We start from the raw sequence: 21206 nt of genomic DNA, 5'->3' as shown, positions 1-21206 counted from the left end.
CCTAAGAATCTGACCTCTTTTTGAGAAGACAGTGTGAGTCAATGCTGATTGTACAGTCCTGTAGAACAGACTCTTCAGGGAGGTTTTAAAATAGTATAACAGGAACACCTATGCAGTCACATTCACAGCCAGGCACACATAAAACACAACACTGACATTTAGCCCAGCAGTGCACTCTTCACTGTGCAGTGGACTGGTCCTTTCTCAAAGCTTGAGCACATATTGTCTTCAGAAGGGACTTTTGTGGTAATTGTAACTTTTATGGTAAAAATTATCCATTATTATTAGGCACTGTTGATATCTGCAAGTATCCAAATGTAAGTGTACCCACGCCTGAAAGTAAGTGGTATTGTGCACCCCTTGTATTTATGTGAAACCACACACATACTGTGCTCAAACCTGGTCTTTAATTTACCCCTACAATTTGTAATCTTTCCAACAAAGTCAGCTGAAAAAAGGCTAATGATTGTTTTGCTTTCAACAGGAACACTTTTCTTTTCAGTCATTTAGGAAAAGCGTTATCCTTGAATAATAATGTGTTTGCGTCTCTCCTCTTCACTCAAACTGAACAGTGGGAAACTGTGATGGACGAAGCGGATGGCTCAAATGGCATCCTTGAGACTGTTGCCATGGAGCAAACAGACAACCTGGCATTGAGAAATAGGCCAACTGTTCGTCAGTGTGGATCTTCTGCTTTCATTTAGAAGTGGGAGTGAGATAACATCCAGTCATTAGTGAGTGATTACAATGCCAAGGCTCCATCCCTGCCCCCAACACACACGCACACACCACACACAAACACACTCCAACTGAGATGTAAACAGTCAGGCAGTGCTCCAGGAAATACAATCCCCACACTGCCGCTACCCTCAGGCAGGATTTATACTGAGGAGGATGTTTTCCAATGTATCCTGCTGGTATTGTGTGTGTGTGTGTGTGTGTGTGTGTGTGTGTGTGTGTGTGTGTGCGCACATGCACACACGCTCTTTTTTTTTTCTTTCTGTGTGCTTGTGTATGTACCCTGCTTGTTGCTTGTGTGTCTAAATGCTCTACTGTATTCATGTATTGTTGGTGTGTCTAATCACTGTAGTGTGATCTGTGTGTTAAGCTGAGCCCCCCTCCGTAATCTCCATCCCTTCACATCGCTTTTGTTGAATGATCTACGGAGCAGAAACAGCCTAAGTCTGATTCTTATTTAAAATAGACATTATGGTTCACAGTAGATTTCACATGGATTGGACCAGATGATGAGGCCAGGAACATGTGGGTGTGTGTGTGTGTGTGTGGGGAGTGACGATGAGTGGGCTGTGGGTTGGCGGGAGGGGAATGGGGGTGGGGCAGCAATTTCCTGAAACGATGAATCCCATTTATTCGCTGAAGACTGTCTCAATTGCCACACCAGCGCACAAAGCTTTTTAATGCTTTAATTACGTCTCAAAGGAGCAGGGCAGAATCAAATTAGAGATTGTCCTACATTTAGGTACTCTGTGTGTGTGTGCACTATGCAAATTTTACATCCAAGGGAGTGTGTGTGTGTGGGCTGTTGTGTATCCCTGTGTATGATTCATGGCAGTGAATATTTGTTCCTCTGGCAGCCAAGCATCATACATAGAGTCTTATCACACCCCACACACAGATGTGCACACACAAAACTCTCTCCCTCGCGCACACACACACACACACACACACACACTGTTAAAGCTTTCTTACACACTCTTGCTCATCTTTCTCTTTCACAGCAGTCTAGGCTTTTCGTCTGTAGCATAAACAAAAGCATACGCACACACACACATTAGCCTTGCCTTTCTACTGCACAAACATATTCGCTCACGCAGCATGCAGGCACCTTTTTTTTTGTCACAGCAGATGGCATGTGTCACAATATTACGGCAGTATTTCATTAACATTATGGGCATCCATCTGTTGTGGGCTCTCAGGCCCCTGTGGAGCACCTTGTTTTGGTCACTGACAGAGAAATAGATAATAAACATTGTTAGCAGTGTATATTGCAGAGGATTTGGAGGGGCCCACATACTCTGGCTGTGTAGCAGCAAAAGAATTGGGGACTGTGAGAATTTACTTTGCTGGATGTTTAATCCAGTTTTTAGGCCATTTGGATGATTTTGATACAAAACATACTGGAACCTGTTCTCTAAATGTGTTCCAAACTACTTTAATGACTTTGTCCCAGCTCTCTTCCAAACCGGTTGGCAGCATTTTGTGCTATAATGTGCATTGACTTTGCCTACAATTTTTCTTACCAGCCAAAACTCCTTTTTTGCTTTTCTGATTTGTCATAGAAATCTGTGAAACATTTTCAAGTACAAAGTAAAGTGTGACATTTATCTTCTTCCAGATGTTGACCACTGCTTAGAGCTAACTACTACTTTTGCCCTCTTTGGCAAGCACTAATCCCTTATTAAAATTCCCCTGTTTCTTCCTTTGAGTTGAATGTTGCTGTCAGTGATTTATTCCTAACTGTAAGTGCAGAGTAAATGTAATTTGTAAAAAGTACCAATGACAGCTGATAAATACAAAGACAGGTTGAACAACCAATCATAAATAAGAACAAGAAGCACCCTTTGGAAGTCATGGAAGATTTAGAGCCAAAGAAGGGCTGATAAGCAGCAGGCGCACTGTTTTTTTTTTTTTGTTAAAAAAGTAATTCACTTTCCTAAAGGCTACAGAAGTTAATTATGCCACCAAGTGTAATTTAGCCTGTTAACAAATTACTTGTTAAATGCAAGGCTAAATGAAGATGCAAGTCAGTCACAGTTGTTTTGTGTAATTTGCTCAACCAAGCCACTATAATGTGGCCTGTTGTGTGTCTCAGTTAGTAACAAATTTGCATTATCATGTTTCACAGGTTCATCATCACACAATTATACATGATTAAAATTAAAAGCTGATGGCTGGTAGCCACTTGGAAAACGCATTGTTTTGTCAAATTATAATATGCTTAATTAAAAATGTTTTTGTGACACATCCAGCATTGTTGAATAAGGCTTGAACTACTCTGTTTTGGGAAAGACAGAAAATCTTTTTTAATGGAAGTCTTAATCTGCTCCTTATGGCCTTGTTTTTTGCTCCCTTTCTTGCTTCCTATTGCTTTTTGATGTCTTTGTCTTGTTTGGTTTCCTCTGCCTCAACTACCTGGGGCAATTGACTCAGAGAAACTTTGGTATTTTAAACGTTTGCATGCTGCACTTCATGCAGAGGAAATCAGATCTTGAGCAACAACTCTGCCCTCTGGCACAGAGGGCAACCTGTACATAGACACATATTCACATACACAAAAGCAAACACACATAGTGCAATGTGAGTTGCATGGCTGCTTGTAGCCTTGTGTTGACACAGGCTTTGTGTGGCACAGACCCATATAGCTGAGCTGTTGTTTGCTGAGTTTGGTCAATGCCATACTGGCTGGAGAGATAATAGAAAAGGTTATTCTGCTTTACAATTGCAGCCTCTGTCTCCAAGCGGCGTTCTGGGTTGTGTGGATTGGGGGTTTGTGTGTGTGGTGGTGGCATGATAATGTTAGCACTTTGCATGATATTTTGAAAGTCTAATGTGGACGCCGTAGTTGTCACTGTTTTATGGCACTCTTTTTTTTGCTGTAGCTGTTTGTACTTTCTCCAACTTAACACATTCTGAGTTTTCTATATGTGCCATGATATAAACTTGATTTCTACTGGTCTTTAAGTGTCAATGGTATAACCCTGGGAAGCTATTAGTAAGAATTAATCCCCAACCCATAACCATGTTAGCCAGGTACTGCCTACTGAGCCGCAAAGCAAAAAAAAGATTTCAGCCTTTGAAGTAAGCAGGTCTGTTTCTCCAGCCTGAAGCAATCCTGTTGCTTAGCATATTCTGTAGCCACGGTTCTGTGAATGTAAAGCAGCCTATTTGTAGTTTAAAATGAGGCAGAGCGACTTGTCGTGGGGTGCAGGTTACAAAGCGACAGGTCATTCCTAACAGCAGTGGGCTAGCTTCCCGTAAGTGCTGCAATCAGATTTCTGATGTTTTTTTTATGCCTGCTCAGTCGTAGTGGGAAAATGTCGATTTTTTTTTCTTCCCCCACCTGACCCATTATACAGCATGCTGAGAAATAATGAGATTTTGTTCCTATTTGGGTTTGATGCTTGCTGTGCTCTAACACACAACCAGTCCATGCACTGCTGCCTGGGGAATGTAGTGTGGGCAGAATCACAAAAAGGGCTAATAGCAACACCCAGGCTAGGTGAAGAACGATGGTGTAGCTTGCTTTGTACAACCCTGACAATGTCTATTTTACATGGCGTAGGTGGCATTTGCACAGTTTTATCCGAAGTTCTTTTTATTTTCATTTACAGCATTGCAGGCTAGAATATAGAATTAACTGCTCGACTAATACTACTACATAGAACCAAAATAGGTCATAGTAATGCTGTCAGTTTAGACGATTCGCTCTCTTGTAGGTCTACTGTTTACCTTAGATTTTCCATTACATAGGCTTTTATGAAGCTATTGTATTTCTACAAACTATGTTGTTTATGTAATATGCAATTAAGAGTACAGCAACAGAATACACAAAGAGAACGGTTTAAAGGTGAAAACCAATATTGTATAGTTTTGTCTGTAATCTGTATGTCAGACAAAATAATTATGATTTATTATATTGATGTGTTGAAGAATACAGCAGCTGTAAAAACAGTCCTAGCCAAGTTCTCTGTAATAATATTTATAAAAGTGTATTGCTGTCATTATTCATACAAGAAAGATTTATTCTAGCAGCCTGATAGGTTTGCATGTTGTCACCCAAACTGATGTTGGACTAACAATAAGGAATCCTGAAATAATAGCGCACACTGAATTATAAGTTTGACTCACTCATGTGTCATAAATCAATAGGCTGTTATTGCTCACGGCATGTGCTATTGTTCGTAATAGCTCTGGGTAATAACTCTTAAGGTTGCCTCAGCACTGTAAAGATGCTCCTGGTGCCAGAACAAGGATAGATTGAGTCTGGGTTATGTCTATAGAAGGTTAAATAGGGGTGTGTTGAAATCTATTTATGGCTAATTATGGCTGTGTGTGCGTTAGACTTTGTGTGCAGGCGTATAATTTCACAGTGATAGAGTATATAACAGAGCGCTGCATGTGCAGGGATTTGAAATTTTGGCAGTGACAATGTGTGTGCATGTTACTCTGTACACTTTAAGCTTTGATTCTACACAGCCTTTCGTACATTTGGCCCCTCATATGTGGAAACATAGTTGGCAACAAATTCTTTAGTAATGCTGTACTCGTTGGACTGTGGCAAATTGAAAACCGCTTGATTTCATGTTCATGTTTTTAATTATTTCTCCCACTCTGCTCTCTTTCACCCCACCTCATCTTTGCTGCGTTTTCTCTTTCCACTTGGTTCTGACTGTAATTTTTTTTCTCTTTGGCAGGCCTCATCGCAGCAGCTGAAATTCACAACCTCTGACTCCTGTGACAGGATCAAGGATGAGTTCCAGTTTCTTCAAGCACAGTACCACAGGTGCAAACACTAATACACATTCAAAATCACACAAACGACAAAGAGAACCAGCTACAAACGACAGCCTGATAAGTATAGTGTTGTAAGAGTTATATCCCTAGGCTGTGTTTGTATTACCTGTATATACTATGTTAAACAACTAAATGGAGTGAGGCTGCAATAACACACCATTCCCAGGAATGGGTTTTAATGTAGATGTATGTTTTTTCCAGCACTGTTTTACATCACATTGTCACAGCTTGTTAATAAACACCAACACTGAACCTAGACAGTAAAATAACACTGCTACAAATCTATACTCACTTCACTAAACTAAGCACTACCTAGTTTGCTGGAATCCTTCAACAAATTATTTAGGAATAAATGTTTGCAGAAAAACACAGTGAACGTGCAGTAGCTGTGGGTAGTGTGATCAGATTGAGACGTCTGTCTGAATCTCTTACCACACTGAACACTAAAGAAACATTCTTCATTGACTCATACCTAAATCAATCTCGTTTACCCTCGGCTATTGATCTTCCTTTAGTGCTTAAATACAGCAACTGTTCTAGAAGTCTGAGGTACTTTCAACGTCCAACCTTCACAGATCTGTTTGGTAGCCGTAATAAAAAGGGGGGCAGGGGGGATGCCACAGGGCCTGCATCTCAGCAAGAAATCCTCTCTTTGTGAGAGTGGAGTCTTTGAAGCCTGCCTTCCTTCCTGAGGAGGTTGGTTTGTTCCTCTGTACCTGTACTCCCAGAACCTTCCAGAGGCTTGCCTCTGCCGGTTACAGAGACAGGCAAAGGCAGATGAAAGCCCGACATATCGTGCAAAATCCCCGCTCTGGTCTGTTCGCTCTTGTTTGCAGAGGATTCTGATGCTGCAATAACACCCCCTGTGTCTTCTTCCTTGTCTTTGGTTTTTGTAATTCCCACAACGGTGAGCAGCACCATTTAACCCCCTTCAGAGAGTCAGGGCGCCGTTGAAAGAATACCTTTTTTGTCTGAGCATACAGAACATGCATACCGTTCCTATTGACTCAGGAGGGAGGCTGGGATGTGGTGGGGGGCTTGGGGAGACACAGACAAGGCTTTGTAGCAATCTACTGATGCGCTGCGCTTGTCTGTTGCTGAAGACTTTAAAAGGCAAATGTACTGCAGGCATTCCCCAGGGTATAGTACCAAGTATTGTAGCTGTCGTTGTCTTCCTTTACGCACCCCTCTACGCCACCCTCATTCCCCCACCTCTTCTCCCCCTCCCCTCGCTCACATGCATAAATAGATCAGGGAATACATAAATCAAAATAAAGATGACAGCAGGAGCGATTTAGAGACGGAAGAATCGGCAATAAAACTCCATCAAAGTGTCGTTTGAGAACAGCGGTGCAGGCCCGGGGGCTGCTGAGCACCAATCATTTCAGGCACAGAGCCAATCCCAGGTAGGATGGCAGTGGGGACGCCTGTTGTCATGGCAACCCACCACATAGCCTACGCATGTACACAGGGATAGCAGGAAGGGTTTTGAGTAGGTGGGAAGGGGGGGGGGGTGTTTTGGATAAGTGGAGGCTGCTGTTATGTACATAGGAACAGGCAACAGCATAAAATTGCCCATCAGCTCCCATCAATAGAATACACCCCATCCTCCATGTGCCTTCTAACCTATGTAGTTTACAGACGTGTGTCTACACCAGGACACTACACACCTCAGTGATGTATTTGAGCTTTATCCACACTGCAACAAGTGCTAGCCAGTTTCACATCTTCTACTAGGGGCTGAGACTACCTGTGGGTAATCTCCTTTCAGTGGTTCACTTTTCCTTTACACGCTGTATGCACATTAGATTTTTTGTATGCAACAATATGACATGGGGGAGTGTTTTAGCAGCCAGTCATTATATTGGTTACATCCAAGTGTTTTTTTTAAAAGCACCTTGTGTATTAGGCTCAGCATGATTTAAAATCTCATTTTTAATTTTAATTTACCATGATTGAGGATAATTTCAAAACAGAATAATTGCACATGTGGTCATAGTTAGGTCAGTCTCTGAGGTAGTAAGAGCCTCTCCTAGGACATCTGTGATGGTAATTGATCACAGTGCATGCGTCAGAACAAACTGGAATGCTGCTATGAAGCTGTTAACTTTATTTGCATTTGGGTAGAGGTTCTGTGTAGTGACTGTGGTTGGGAGCACTACAAAAGACTCGATGAGACATGAGGGATGTTTACGTGTTACACAAAACAAAGATATTATATTTCAGAGTGCTTTGTGCAGCGTTTTTATGTTGTAGTTTATAAATTAGGTGACAAGATGGTCCTTCTCTTACTGCAGATGAGCCACGTTAAACTCCTTGTCTTCACTTTGAGGAATTCTTCTTGATTCTTGATTCATTGGTTCTTGATTCTTTGTTTTCCGCTCTTGTAAGAATTGATTGACAGGCGAACTCAATGATGTTTCCTACCTTAAAATAGTGAATCATGTCTCCAGTTGTTCTGTGGTGAGATAAAATAGATAAAGTGAACATAGGCCCAAGCTGGGCTCACTGTGGAACTGCTGTTTAAATATCCATAATGTTCAATATTACTGAATCTTAAAGTTAGAGCAAAGATGAACACTCAACCAAAAACTGAATCTTCCAGCACTGCAGCTGCTGCAATAATTATAGAAGAAGCACGACACTGCGTATGAGTAAGCTCACATTATTGGCTGGGTGTAACACTGTGTTCAGTCTGCCAGTTAAGACAGCGATGAAGAGTCAGCCAGCGCTCGCTATAATCGAGCTGTCATTCCTGCAGACAGCTGAGAAGAACATCCCAGCATAAATGTACACACACCATCAAACAGGTTACAGATTTATCCTGAATCTGAACCCACTCACCGTGTGTCTGTGCCTATTTTTATGAGTCGTGCTCAGTCCTCACATCAGATCATGCCTTCTGAGACTGGCACGTTGAAACTGGCTGCTTCAATCAAAATCAAAAAGGGCTTCTTCTTTTTTTTTTACCTCTGCCATTTTTATTTGACAATGAGGTTGACTTGTTGACACATCCTCCTTTGTCCTGTCGCCTCGCGTGACATCAGTGCTGACATGATTACAGCTAATGGCTGTCACAGCCACTGGGTCACAGGCAACACGATAACACTATTTTTAGACTTTTTACTTGGCTGTCTCTTCTCAGATTTAGAAAGCAGCCATTTTGGGGCTCGCCTCTGGAGTTCAGAACAACTTTGACCTCTTCCTGTCGAAGAGGCAGCTAGTAGAAGTGAGGATGATGATGGTGGTAATGATGATGATAAAGGTGGAGGAGGAGGCGATAATGATATAGATGATCATGGTGGCACAAATAATGAGAACGGAGGTGGTGCTGATGATGATGAAGGTGGAGGTTGGAGTGATGATGAAAGTGATGACAGAGCCGCTGGTGAAACTGGAGGTAATGATGATGAAGGAGGCAGAAGTCACCTGGTGTCAGCACTTTAGAAGGAAGACTGTCGAGCTGAATAACAAGTTCTGACTCTGTGCTTCCTTCCTTTGGCTCTCTTTCTCTCTCTCTCTCTCTCTCTCCAGTTTGAAGCTCGAGTGTGACAAGTTGGCCAGCGAGAAGTCAGAAATGCAGCGTCATTATATCATGGTGAGTCAAGCTGTGTGTGTGTGTCTGACAAAATGTCCTCAGCTACTTTTGTTACTATTGTTCTTTTTTTACAGATTATGTTCGGTGGTCTTTAGTTTTCACACCCTTTTTTGTTAGCCTTTTTTCACTGTGCCTCCCTCCCTCATGTTGTTTTAATGGCTGTTCTTAAAAGGATGATTCTGGTTTATAACATCTTGGCCCACAGTTTTAAAGGTTTGGCAGTCTGTTCTATGCACTCACAAACACAGTACTCACTGAGATAAATGCTGAGATCATGCAGTAACAAACATTCAGCAAAAATAATAGGGGCGGGTGTAATGTTGATTTTGAATTGATGACCCCTTCAAAAAATGATCAACCCTGATCAAAGGTTGATCTGTCATCTGGCTGTTTTAATGTTCACTCATCAGAACCATTTCAGAATGGACAGAGAAAGAGGTATCGGATACTAAGAAGTGTTCATTCACATGTGTTTGTCAATCTTTGTTTTTTGAAATTATTATGACACTGGGATGTCTGACCATAAATTTCTTATTGTGAACCTGACTTTAATGCTAAGATTTTCTATTTTCTTTTGACAAATGTTCTAGTCCAGATGGTATGTATAAGAGTTTTTGCACAAACAAAGAATCGCATCCTCCTGATGCAGACATCTGTTCAGAAAAGGCTAAATCTATCGTGGTTAGTTCAATGGCATCACAGTGCCTTAAATGTAAGGCCATAGTTGAAACAGATCTGGAATTATTCCTCCATTGTTCACTTCCTTTTTGTTTCTGGAGTTACTGTATGTGCGACTGCTCTTTCCCAACCCCCATTCGTTTCCTTGGTTTCCCCCTTCTCCCTCTGCCTCTGCCTCTCTTCACACATACACATATACACACATCAAACCCGCACACACATGCCTGCTCTCTGCTCCACCTCGGGACTAATCTCATTGTTGCTGGCCGTAGCCGTGTAGCCGTCTGATGTTTTGCCTCTAATTGATCCTCTGACTGGCTTTAATCTCATCTAATCTGCGCCGCCGCACTGCTCTCTCCACCTCTCTCCTCCACACACATACTTCTTGTGTGTGTCTTTCAGGCAGGCATGAGTACACACAGTTTCAGTCAGGCACTGTCAGCCTTACAGCAGCTGTATATATTACACACATTTTTCAACACAAAAATGCAATCATGCAAAAGCTAATAAAAAAATCCATGAAGTCATATTTACTGTATTTTGCACTATGCACATGTGGAGGTTATTGTTAATTGTGCAGATTACAGATAATAGTGGACTTTTCCATGGTTTTCAGAAACCCAGCCTCCCTAATGACCTAAGTCTGCCTGATTTCGTTGATAATCAGGAAGGTTTCATAGCCTCGAGCCTTGATGTTATCAACACAAGCAATCAAAGGAATATGGAAGGTTTTATTGTTAACAGTATATGAAGTGAAATACAGCTTGCAGCTGTTTTTTCTAGCACTATTAGACACATTTGTCTATTTTCTTTCTAAAAACAATGCTGTCCCTCCCCTTGACTCCTTTGTGGTACCAAATCAAAGCACTGAAAGAAACCAGATAAAGCTGCATATATGCAAACAGCAATCAAAAGTCTGATGTAAGGACGTTTATCTCGGTTTGTCTGTTTAAATGTTTTGCACTAGATTATACACATAAAAGGCACCAAACACTGTTGTGTAATGCAGGGAAAAAAGAAAGCAAGACAATCGCACAGTCTCTTGTGTAATGGAGGACAGAGATTGTCAGAGCTATGAAAACCCCTCGTAACATGTCTTTAGTTAATGTCACATGCACAGCCAGGGACACAACAGTGTCAGTGTCTACAGTTAAAAGTCCACATACTGTCACAGTGACATCTCACCAATTAATACAGGTCTGACATCGGCTTGGTACAGAATTGCTGGCTCTGCTACTAATGTGTGCAGTGCTGATGAGCTGCCATTTTTGTTGACCTTTTTAGATGCACTCTATTACTACGCATAAACAGACCCAAAACTTGCAATAATATGACAGGATCCGACCTGGACCTGGATGACTGTGTAAAACTTGGATCTGTATAGATCAGGTAGTAACCATAAAGACCTTCAAATTAGGTTTTAATTAAACTGTTTAAGGACAGACAAACGTGTGAATTATCTTCATTTATTTCCATCTCCCAGCTTACCTCAAAATGTTGCCATAAAATTGAACTATGAAAGCAATATTGCTGAAACCATATACACCTTCACTCTGTCTTAAATGCACACACAACCAGCCATGCACATGCACACACACAGCATGCACATACACGCGCCCACGTTCAATCGCACTTCCACTCCATCAGTGGCAGGCCCAGTCTTGTATCCCCACAATGACCTCCCCCCCTCCTCCTCTAATAGCATATCAGGTTGCCCCACTCCCCCAGCCAGCGGCAGCACCTCCATTTCCCCAGCGCCGTAATTACTTTAGGGAGCTTCCGCGTGGGCACACAGCTACAGAGAAAAATACTGCGCACATGCACGTGCGTTCACATACAAGATACTGTTAGTGTGAGGTTGAACAGAAAGCAACAGTGTGTGTGTGCGCGCGCATGAGAGCAAACGAGTGACATAAATGTGTGTGTGTGTGTGTGTGTGAGAGAGAGAGAGAGATCTGTGTGTTGTTTGTTTTCCAGTGACAGAGCCAGTCCCCCTGCAGACAGAGTGGGTGATTAACAGGGTTGACGCCTAGAAGGTGGCCCTCTCATTAACACTGAATACACACACACACAACAGAGGCTCTTTCTTGCCTCTCTCTTTTCTGTCTCAGTATCTGTTTGCAGAAAGGTGCCTCCTCTTTACTTTGTGTGTGTGTGCGTGTTTGTCAAAGAGAATACGTTTGTTGAATCCAAATCCGGGATCTTGAGAGGCATTAATATGTCAAACATGTGTGATTATTAGAAGGTAGAGCGTGTTGAAGGACAGCTTTGTTTCTTTTGATTCTTTGATTTGATTTTCTGTATTTTAACTTCATTATTGTTCCCCACATTTACAGTTTGTAGCAAGCACTGCTATAAAAAGCCTTTTAAATAAATAGAATGTAATGTAAAATACATGAAAAATATTTCACTTTACAAACAACATGTATAAAACTTGTTTGCGTGTGTTTCACTTTCTGCATCTGTACACAGCTTGTATGATGTATGGTCATTCTAGCTTAAGAAGCTTTTGGAAAACAAGCTAAAGATTGAAAAAATACCATTTCCCTTTAGAGTGTAATCTAAATGCACATTAACTTCGAACATGATTTGTCACACAGTTAGTCAGGGTAATAAATTGATGTCCTGTGCAGAAGATTTTTGGAACAGTTTGATACCTGTGTTGTTATAGCTTGTTTTTTTCTCTGTCTCATTTCAGTACTATGAGATGTCCTACGGGCTCAATATTGAGATGCACAAACAGGTACGTCTACACTGTTGAAGCATCGCTCTTCTATTCCTATCACATAGTATTTTAAACTGTTGTATGGCCATAGGACATTGCTTGTGCAAAGAAAATTGAACACAGGGGGACGCCTTTTCTGCTTGCCGGGCAGGATGGACTCTGAAACTGAGGGGCAGCGTGTTTATGAAGCTAGGGAAGAAAAATAAACACTTCAATCCACCATCTGTGCGTTAGAGGTGTTGATGTAGCAGTTACTGCAAACAGGACTTTTGTCTGTATCCTTTTGTGCGCTAGTGCAGAGATTCTATAAAACAAATTATATATAAAAATTACATTTTCCACATTTCTATGCCCAAAAACATGCTGACCTGTCTGCAGTTGTGTCAGGAAACGGTCTCTTTGTCATAAAGTCATCATCTGTCATTAATCTAGAAAACAGAGTTGTTTCTTTTTGCCTCACATCAGCAGTGAAGACGGCTTCATTTTATCCTCATTGATTGGACAAAGTTTCAAGGACAAGTTTATTGTATTGTAGTCGTCTTGTCGCCTTTGTCACAGCCATTAAAACCTTGAAGGTGCCAGTTTGAATTCAAATTAAAATTCGATTTTCCTCTCAAAACCTCCAAGGGGAGGGAAAAAAACAGAAGAAACCACCTTATATCTTGCTGCTGTCTTCATGCAGACACAACTCCTGTGCACCTGCTACCACAAAAATCACTAAAGTATCTCGTCAGAGACCTTTGAATTGTTGTCTGATTTCAGCCTGTAAATGACATTTCTGAGGAGTAACATTATTGCCTTTTATTGTGGTTTATTGTTTATTGATTGATTAGTCCTCTCCCTTCTTAATAGTACAGATTCAGTGAAGACGATGCAGTTAGAGCCAGGAAGGTGTTAGGAAACAGAAATAAAAAGAAGGCAGGGAGGGGTGAGAGGCTGATGTTCATATATCAGTTTGTGTGGCTGAAGCTGGAGGAGTAATTTATGCTCAGTCTGTAGGAGGGAGAGAGCGATGGGCCTCCAAAGGGCCAGCCCTTATCAGTGACCTTGTCTGGCGCTGCCCGTCCGCACACGCACATGCACACAGACGGGCAACCTGTCTTATGATTGACGGCGTGCTCTGACAACCATATTGGAAAGAGGAGTGTGTGTGCTTTGACAAATGGACACACGCACAGAGAAGTCGAAGCTTCCATGATTTAAAGACTCACATATATGCACCCACACAAACTCTGAGGTTAGAGGCAGAAGAAGGGCACCATGATGCATCATCCCCACACACACGCACACACTGTGTGAAGTTTATCACATCTTTTTTGTTTTATCACACAGGGATGAATTCACAGGCACAAGTGGTGGTGTGTGTTTGTGTCCTTTCTTTGTGTGTATATACATTTACTCATGTCATTTAGTATTTGCTGTATGCATCTTTTTTTAAATGTCAGTGTGTGGGTTGAGCCTGTCAGCACAAGCTTTATTGTGTGTGTGTGTGTGTGTGTACTTAGCCTCCTCAATCAGTGTATATGGCCGTATTTTCTCCTTTGTGTGTCTTACTGACACATGTTCATGAGCGTTATTTTTGTTCTCCTGTTATTCTGTGTGTGTGGGTATATGAGACTGTATGTGTGCATGCTTTCTTTGTGCACAACGTGAGTGGGTGCGGAAAGTCGCTAGTTCCATTAGAGAGTTGAAATTGAAGGGGATGTGTGGAAACGAGTGTCGAGGAGCATTCATGTCTAGGCTTATTGTGCAGAGCTCCCCTCTCTCCTGCTGCTCCTCCTCCGCTCCTCCCCCTCCTCCTCTCTCCACCTCTGTCTCCATTTCCCTCTCTTTCTTTCTCTCTTGCACTCTTACACATTCAATTGCTCCCTCTTGATCACTCTGTCCTACTCAATTCAAAAAATGCCTCTCCACTCTATCCGCACCCTCTCTCTCTCTCTCTCTCTCTCTCTCTCTCTTGCTCTCTCTCGGTGAGGAGAGAAGTGAGGTGGAGTTGTGGATTAAACATGTTGGGAATGAATGATGCTGTTGCTGGGTCTTTTGTTAGTCTGTAGTCTGTTGTTCTGTTCTCTTTGTATGTTTAGTGGGGACCTTTTCTGAAGCTGTGCTCTTGTGTGCATTTTGTAATTATACCGTGTAGACGCTTTGACACATTCGCTATAAAAAGCATGTTCATATTGAACAATATGAACAAAAAAAGCCATACCAAACACATGTTTAGGGACATGTGCCCCTAAAGTAACTCTTGTTTAGTGATTGATTTATAATTGATGTCTATTGAGACATGCTGAAACTCAGGGTTGTCACTGTTTTGGTGGCTCCTGATTCCACTGAACTCTGGGTTTAATCTAAATACTGGAAAAGTGGTGGAGTACATGTGGAGCTGTTATTACTGACACTTTTTTCTGATATGCGATTAAGTTGGAGTTGCTTCCACTACCTAATGTAGTGTTGAAGTAAGTACAGCACCATTCAGTCTGCTGTTTTAGAGCATAGAATGTGTTACTACTGGGAGAGTAGTCCCCAGTAGCAAAATGTCAACAATTGAAAACCCATTGTCTTTGAATGCTTCAACACTAAAAAAGTAAAGAAGAAAAAAAGAGGCAAACTATGGCAAAAAATGTCAGAAAGCAGTAAATGTTATTTCACAAAAGTTAGGGCTGTACTCTGACAGGTTTTTTGCATTATAAAGAACTCGATTAAATTCCCCTCCCCTGATGGTCAGATTTGTGATTCAGATTCAGCTGTGGAAACTCAGAAGGGCAGAGCTGGCTGCTACTTTGTGATTTAGATCTTTGAGAAAAATAAATCTAAGTCAGTGTATTCTGTCAGGAAGCAATTCTGCAACTCACGCAGTGACAAAACCAGGACACTGAGGAAGTCTGTGCAATGTCACGTTTGTTTAGGCTGTCTTTCACACTTCCTTGCAACACATTTTAAATCATCTTGCTTCCTCAGAGTTGATACAATTTAAAAATGCAATAGATTATAGTAATTGAAATCAAAATATATATCCATACATTCAGTCTATAGTAAATACTTAATGTTTTAGTCCAGCCTCCATTTCGGATTGTATGTAGGTTTTTTTTGTTAGAGAATAAGTGCTCCAATTGCACTCGAGAACTGCTAAAAAGAAGCAGAATAAAATGTAAAGTGAGGACACAAGAGAGAAAGCAGCATTCAGAGGAGAAGATGATAGAGAGCACTGATAAAAGGAGAGACAGAAGCTGGGTCGGGGAAAAAAAACGACAGACGGAATAAAGGGCACTGAAAAAGAGGAACAGTCATAGTTAGCATGGCGTGAGTCCCGCAGAGACATTTTAGAGAGACATTTTAGAGATGTCAGGGAGATTGTACGTGTAATGATGAGCGGATAGGAGTGAAGCGCTTGATGGGAAACTGTGCTCTGCATGCCTAATGACTGTTAGGAGGGCCCCTCTCTCCTCATCGCGCCACGAATTAGACTCTAACACAATTACTGCTGCTTTGCATATCTCAGACGGATTGGATGATTACCAACCAAATGTGATAATAGACCCGCATGTGAGAAAGATAGAGAATGTTCATGGCGTGAAAGAGAACAGTGTGTGTGTGTGTGTTTGTGTGCTTGCACCGGTAATTGTTACTTTTTGTGTGTGTCTCTGTAATTGCGTCCAAGATTTTTGAGAAGAGTATTAAGTACTAGCAACTTAATTAATGAAGTGAATAAAGGGATTCTGATATGTCTGATGTATGTGTGTGAGGTGAGATATAGCTGCCCCAGTTTGGGAAGGTCATAGCAGACGTTTCCCATACTGATGAGATGGTGGTTGGAATCGCTGAATGACAATCTACATTTAATGAGGGTTTAAAGGATGAGTGGTGATAGTCTGTTTTTCATGGTCAACAAAAAAATGCAGTCTGGAAGCTGCAACGGTAATCTGCTAGAATCATGTTCAGTATTTTGTTTTCCTGTATCATCATAAAAATCACTATTGCAGATTTCCTTGAAATATTGTATTTTTGATAGTCAACAAAACACGTAGTGTAGGGACACTGTGTGTGGTAGGGACCATTTCTCAAGGTCCAAGATGCCAACTTCTTCTAAGAAGGAATATGAATATATACGGCCACTTAATTTATACAATTTTAACTCCAAAGTTAGTCCACAAATGTTTGTTTGTGTCTTTTATGTTGTTTATTATTTATGTCCCATCTGACATCATGAATGCAGGTCAATGACTCTACGTGGCCAGCAGTGGCTCAGTGGTAGAGCAGGGTTGTCCAATAACCGGAACCCCAGCTCCTCCCTAGTCATTGTTGTGTGTCCTTGGGCAAGGCACTTTACTTTTGAATCGGCGGTGGTCGGAAAGGCCGTAGGCGCACCTTGGCAGCCACGTCTCCGTCAGTCTCCCCCAGGGGAGCTGTGGCTACATCTGTAGCTTACCACTGCCACTGTGTGAATGTGGTGTGAAAGAATAATGCATCTCAATGTAAGCGCTTTGAGTGCCTGCCCAACAGAGCAGAAAAGCGCAATATAAGACCAATGCATTATTAGTATTAATATTATTATTACTGTGTTTTGCTATTATTTTTTTAACAGTCAACAAAGAATGCTAAAATGACCATTTCAACACTGTTACATTACTGCCAATTCCGATCTGAAGTACCTGACTCCCGCAGAGTCATTTTACCCATGAGTGAGTCAATGCCAGTGGCACCCTTTTCTGCTGAAGTAAAAAAAAAAAAACAGGTGTTAGTGGGATAATATAGTTTTTTTTTTGTCCAGAATAAAACAATATCCAGTATATAATACTGTATCAGTCACAACCTTGTTTTAATACTTAAGAACTAGTATGTTGACATTACTGTGTTTAACTTTGTACTGGTTTTCTGCATCTAGCACCTGAGCTTGTCCTACTGTCGCATGCTCAAACTGCCACCTGTGGAAAAGGGTGTGGGGGGAGTTACATAGTTAGACAGGCTGTCATTCAGTCACTGCTTGCACACATCCACATAGTACAGAGAAGAGGTCTAATTATGCACCTTAAGTGAAACCACCTGTTTACATGCACTGATGACAGCCAGGCAGAACTTGGATTCACATTGGTTTCTGTGTGGTGACAGAGCAGACTGTGTGTGCGTGTGTGTGTTGGTGTAAGTAAGACACTAGTAACACTGCTGCACTGGATGACAGTGCGTCATTGTAATGAACCTTTGCACTGTATTTTTTGTGAATCACACACACTTACTGCTCACTACCAAATTGTGTGGTCACCTGCAGAGACCCGCACTGTTTACTCGTCGTTGTTTTTTTTTTAGGCTTTAGAACAAAAATTATGCATTTATGGTTCATTCTTAAAGGTTAAAGTTATTAAGGGATGATACAGACACATTAGGGAAGACACAAATATTGAGTGATCAGGTGACACGTTGATTTTCATAGGATTTGTTGACTGTAACCAAAACAAAGAACAATAGCAACATTATCCGTCATCTTATTCATTTTCCTTCTACAGGCTGAGATAGTGAAGAGACTGAATGGGATTTGTGCACAAGTCCTCCCCTACCTGTCTCAGGAGGTAAGCGCACACACACGAAATACAAAAACCTCACTAACCCTCTGACCCTCAGAACTATTCTTTACATCCTGGAATGAGATCACCCTCATTCCCGCCTCATTACCTCTCCACCTCTGTGACCCTGTGCTCGGCATCCCTCTTCCCTCTTTCCATCATTCTTCATCACTCACTTCCTGTCTTCCTTTCCACCTCACTTTCACCCTGCCCCCACCTTGATTTGCCACTGCCATATTCAGCCTGCCCCCCTCCCCCTCCTTCCTCCCTCCCTCTTTTCCATCCCGCTTCTCATTTCCTCTATACATGTGTCTGTTTGTGTGTGCTGTGTGTGTCAGTGTAATAAATGGTTGTGTGATTCAGATAAGCCATGCTCTTATCTGCCCACCAGGGGGTTGACCTCCACCCATTACGACACACCAGCCAACCATCCATTCACCACTGTCGCACAAAGGTTTTGTGTGTTTGTGTGTGTGTGCATATATGTGTGTGTGTGTGTGTGTATGACCAGATGAATGGCTAAATGGCCAGAGAGGGAGGGGGGGGGGTGCATCACCAGAGAGGGTTGTAGGGTCTCTGCTGGGACTATTGATATTGATCTAACCTCTCCACCTCTCTCCCCCCCAAACTCTCCACCCTCTTGTTTCTGTCCTGCTTTTATTGTCTTTCTCACTTTCCTCCTCTCGCCCCCCCCCTTCCTCCCTCACCCACCATCTCGTCTTCAGCACCAGCAGCAGGTCCTGGCGGCCATAGAGAGGGCCAAGCAGGTCACCCCTCCAGAGATGAACTCCATCATAAGGGTATGATGTTCCAGCCCCCAGCCCTGCCCAAGGGTCTGATGATGGCTAGAAAAGTGCACATATTGATCTGTATGATCAATTCTATTTTTTACTTAAATGACACCTTTTTATGGGTTTGTTGTTTGAGGGGAAAATAACTTTGGTGCCAGTTAAAAGACTGTGCTTTAGCCAGCTAACCCCAATCCTTTGTTTCAGCCACATTAGCCCGCTACTCTTTATCAAACTCCGCCCTCTGCTAGCTAGCTGAGCTACTCCATCATTTCACCAGAAGTTAAGTATAGCCTAGCCTAGCCGCTCCATCATGTTGCTATGAGTCTGGTCTTAGCTAGCCTAGCCCCTCAATCACCATGATGCATGATTCACAGAGATGCGCTGCTTTTATCTTTGTGTCTGCTGCTTGAGATACAGAGGATGCCGGGGTGCACAGGTTACCCTGCGTTAAGGGCCGGGGCCAGTTTCCTCACTACAGAGATTCATGTGAATCATAGTGAACATGAAATATATAGAGAGTGATGAAAGTTCAAACACTTGGATTAATTAATTCTCTTGAATAAAATAAAATGTATGTTGTTTGTTTCAGACCAGTCCTTCCTTCCTTTGTAAGACTGTGCTAAGTCTCCCCCTTGTTTTCTTGTGGTTATATATATTGAACATTATAAATAAGTTATGTGTGCAGCAGACTTTCCATCTGCAGCTGAGCGTGTGTTTTAGCTATGATATGTGTGTTCCATCAATCCTATTGTTCCTAAACTATTAGCACCATGCCTCGGGGGTTATATATTAAACATAGCTTGCAGATTTATACTGCGTCTGTGTGTTACACTGTTTTGCAGTGATTTGTGTGCCATATCTGTCCTGCTGTGACTAAGTTGTGTCTGGTTGTCTTCCATGCAGCAGCAGCTTCAGGCTCACCAGCTGTCTCAGCTCCAGGGCCTGGCCCTACCCATGACCCCCCTGCCGCTGGGCCTGAGCCAGCCGACCCTCCCTGCTGTCACCACCTCTTCTGGTCTCTTCTCCCTCTCATCCCTGCTGGCCTCCCAAGCCCTGCTGGCCAAGGAGGAGAAAGCATCACGTGATGGCGTCGACAGCCACCGTGAGGAGGACGGAGACAAGTCTGATTAGACGGCGTCCCTATTCAGCTCTGACTATATCCAGAGACCTGAATCCCCAGATCCTAGCCTCCTTGGTCTTCAGCCTCTCTCCTGGTTTCCCTCTTGTTGACCTTACCTAACATGGGCTTCAGTCCCATCACCACAGCTCCAGCTTCAGACCACTAATAGTCCCTTTATTGGGAGCACTTTGGCACCTGCCACCTGATCTCATATTTACCACACTTCTATAGCCGCTTTTTTCTTTTCATGAGACGGTCTTGTTTGTATCTTGCTCCTCCTCCTCTGTCTCATTTTTAAGTGATATGTGATTTTCCAGTTTTTTTTTAATCTTTCTATTTCTGTTACTTCCTTCCTGCCTTCCTGTTGCTCTGTCTCTCACTTCTTATCCCTGTTTAGTTTCAGTTTTTTCTCTCCTCCTCCCACTCTCCCCCAGCCTCTCGCCTCTGTTCTGCGCACGTCCTTGTTGGGCAGGACTGATCTTTGAGACTGAATGCACCGTTCTGTAGGTGTTGAAACAGACGAACTGTTAAACACAGGGATTCTTTGGCAAGCTGTAACACTTGTCAGACATAACGCAGGATTCCTTCACACTTAAATCTCTCAAGATGAAGATCTCGCAGCAGATCAGCAGTGTTGATATTTCATGGCATTTCAGATTGCATGCAGGCTAGAAGTGGACTGACTTTAAACAGTGAATTGTTTCAGATTAGATGAATTTTTAAGTTGACAATGCCCCTAAAGCTTCACTCACATCTTGTCCAAAATACTCTGCCTCTAGAGCAGGATCATTGTAATAAGAAGACATCTCCAGATTTTGTGTGTAATCCTAAATCTATACAGAGAAAGTAAAAGCACCTTCTTAGAGCAATCTTCTCACTGAGAGCTGTCAGACTAGATAGCAAACCCCCTGACTGAACCACAGCCCTCTGGAGGGGGGAATTGGATAAATCCACCCGGCACCTTAACTGAAAGGCCTCGTTAAACTGAGCTGACGTAGCACAATGTGCAACACCCTACACCCTCCCTCCCACCTTTTCTCATCTTTAATGTGCACTAATATTAGAGCCAACATAGAGGAAAGTGTGTGCATGTTGTGTGTTTGACAGCAGAGGGCAGCGTGTGTCTTTGAAGAATCCTCCGCACCGGGTTCAGGCTTAAGCAGAAGAAAGGACAGGGCGATGATTACAGGCTGTGTGTCACACA

At 42.4% G+C, this 21206-nt stretch overlaps 1 protein-coding gene across 2 annotated transcripts in view; it reads left to right on the top strand.

Annotated features, from left to right (window-relative positions):
- LOC114435004 (amino-terminal enhancer of split-like) overlaps window positions 1–20277 on the top strand; it is a 30176-nt gene extending 9899 nt beyond the window's left edge. Inside the window, exons 2-7 of one of the 2 annotated variants that reach the window (XM_028404499.1) lie at window positions 5436–5524; window positions 9070–9133; window positions 12510–12554; window positions 18035–18097; window positions 18817–18891; window positions 19789–20277. In XM_028404499.1, coding sequence (XP_028260300.1) covers window positions 5436–5524; window positions 9070–9133; window positions 12510–12554; window positions 18035–18097; window positions 18817–18891; window positions 19789–20013 — 561 coding nt within the window. In that variant the 3' untranslated portion in view covers window positions 20014–20277. Of the gene's footprint in view, window positions 1–5435; window positions 5525–9069; window positions 9134–12509; window positions 12555–18034; window positions 18098–18816; window positions 18892–19785 lie in introns of both variants that reach the window. The other variant, XM_028404498.1, reaches the window with a different exon arrangement.
- The last annotated feature ends 929 nt before the right edge of the window (window positions 20278–21206 follow it).

The sequence above is a fragment of the Parambassis ranga genome, chromosome 4, assembly GCF_900634625.1.
Source record: "Parambassis ranga chromosome 4, fParRan2.1, whole genome shotgun sequence".
Taxonomy (NCBI): Eukaryota; Metazoa; Chordata; class Actinopteri; family Ambassidae; genus Parambassis; species Parambassis ranga.
Note: the sequence above shows the minus strand (reverse complement) of the source record. Positions and strands in the feature narration are given on the sequence as shown.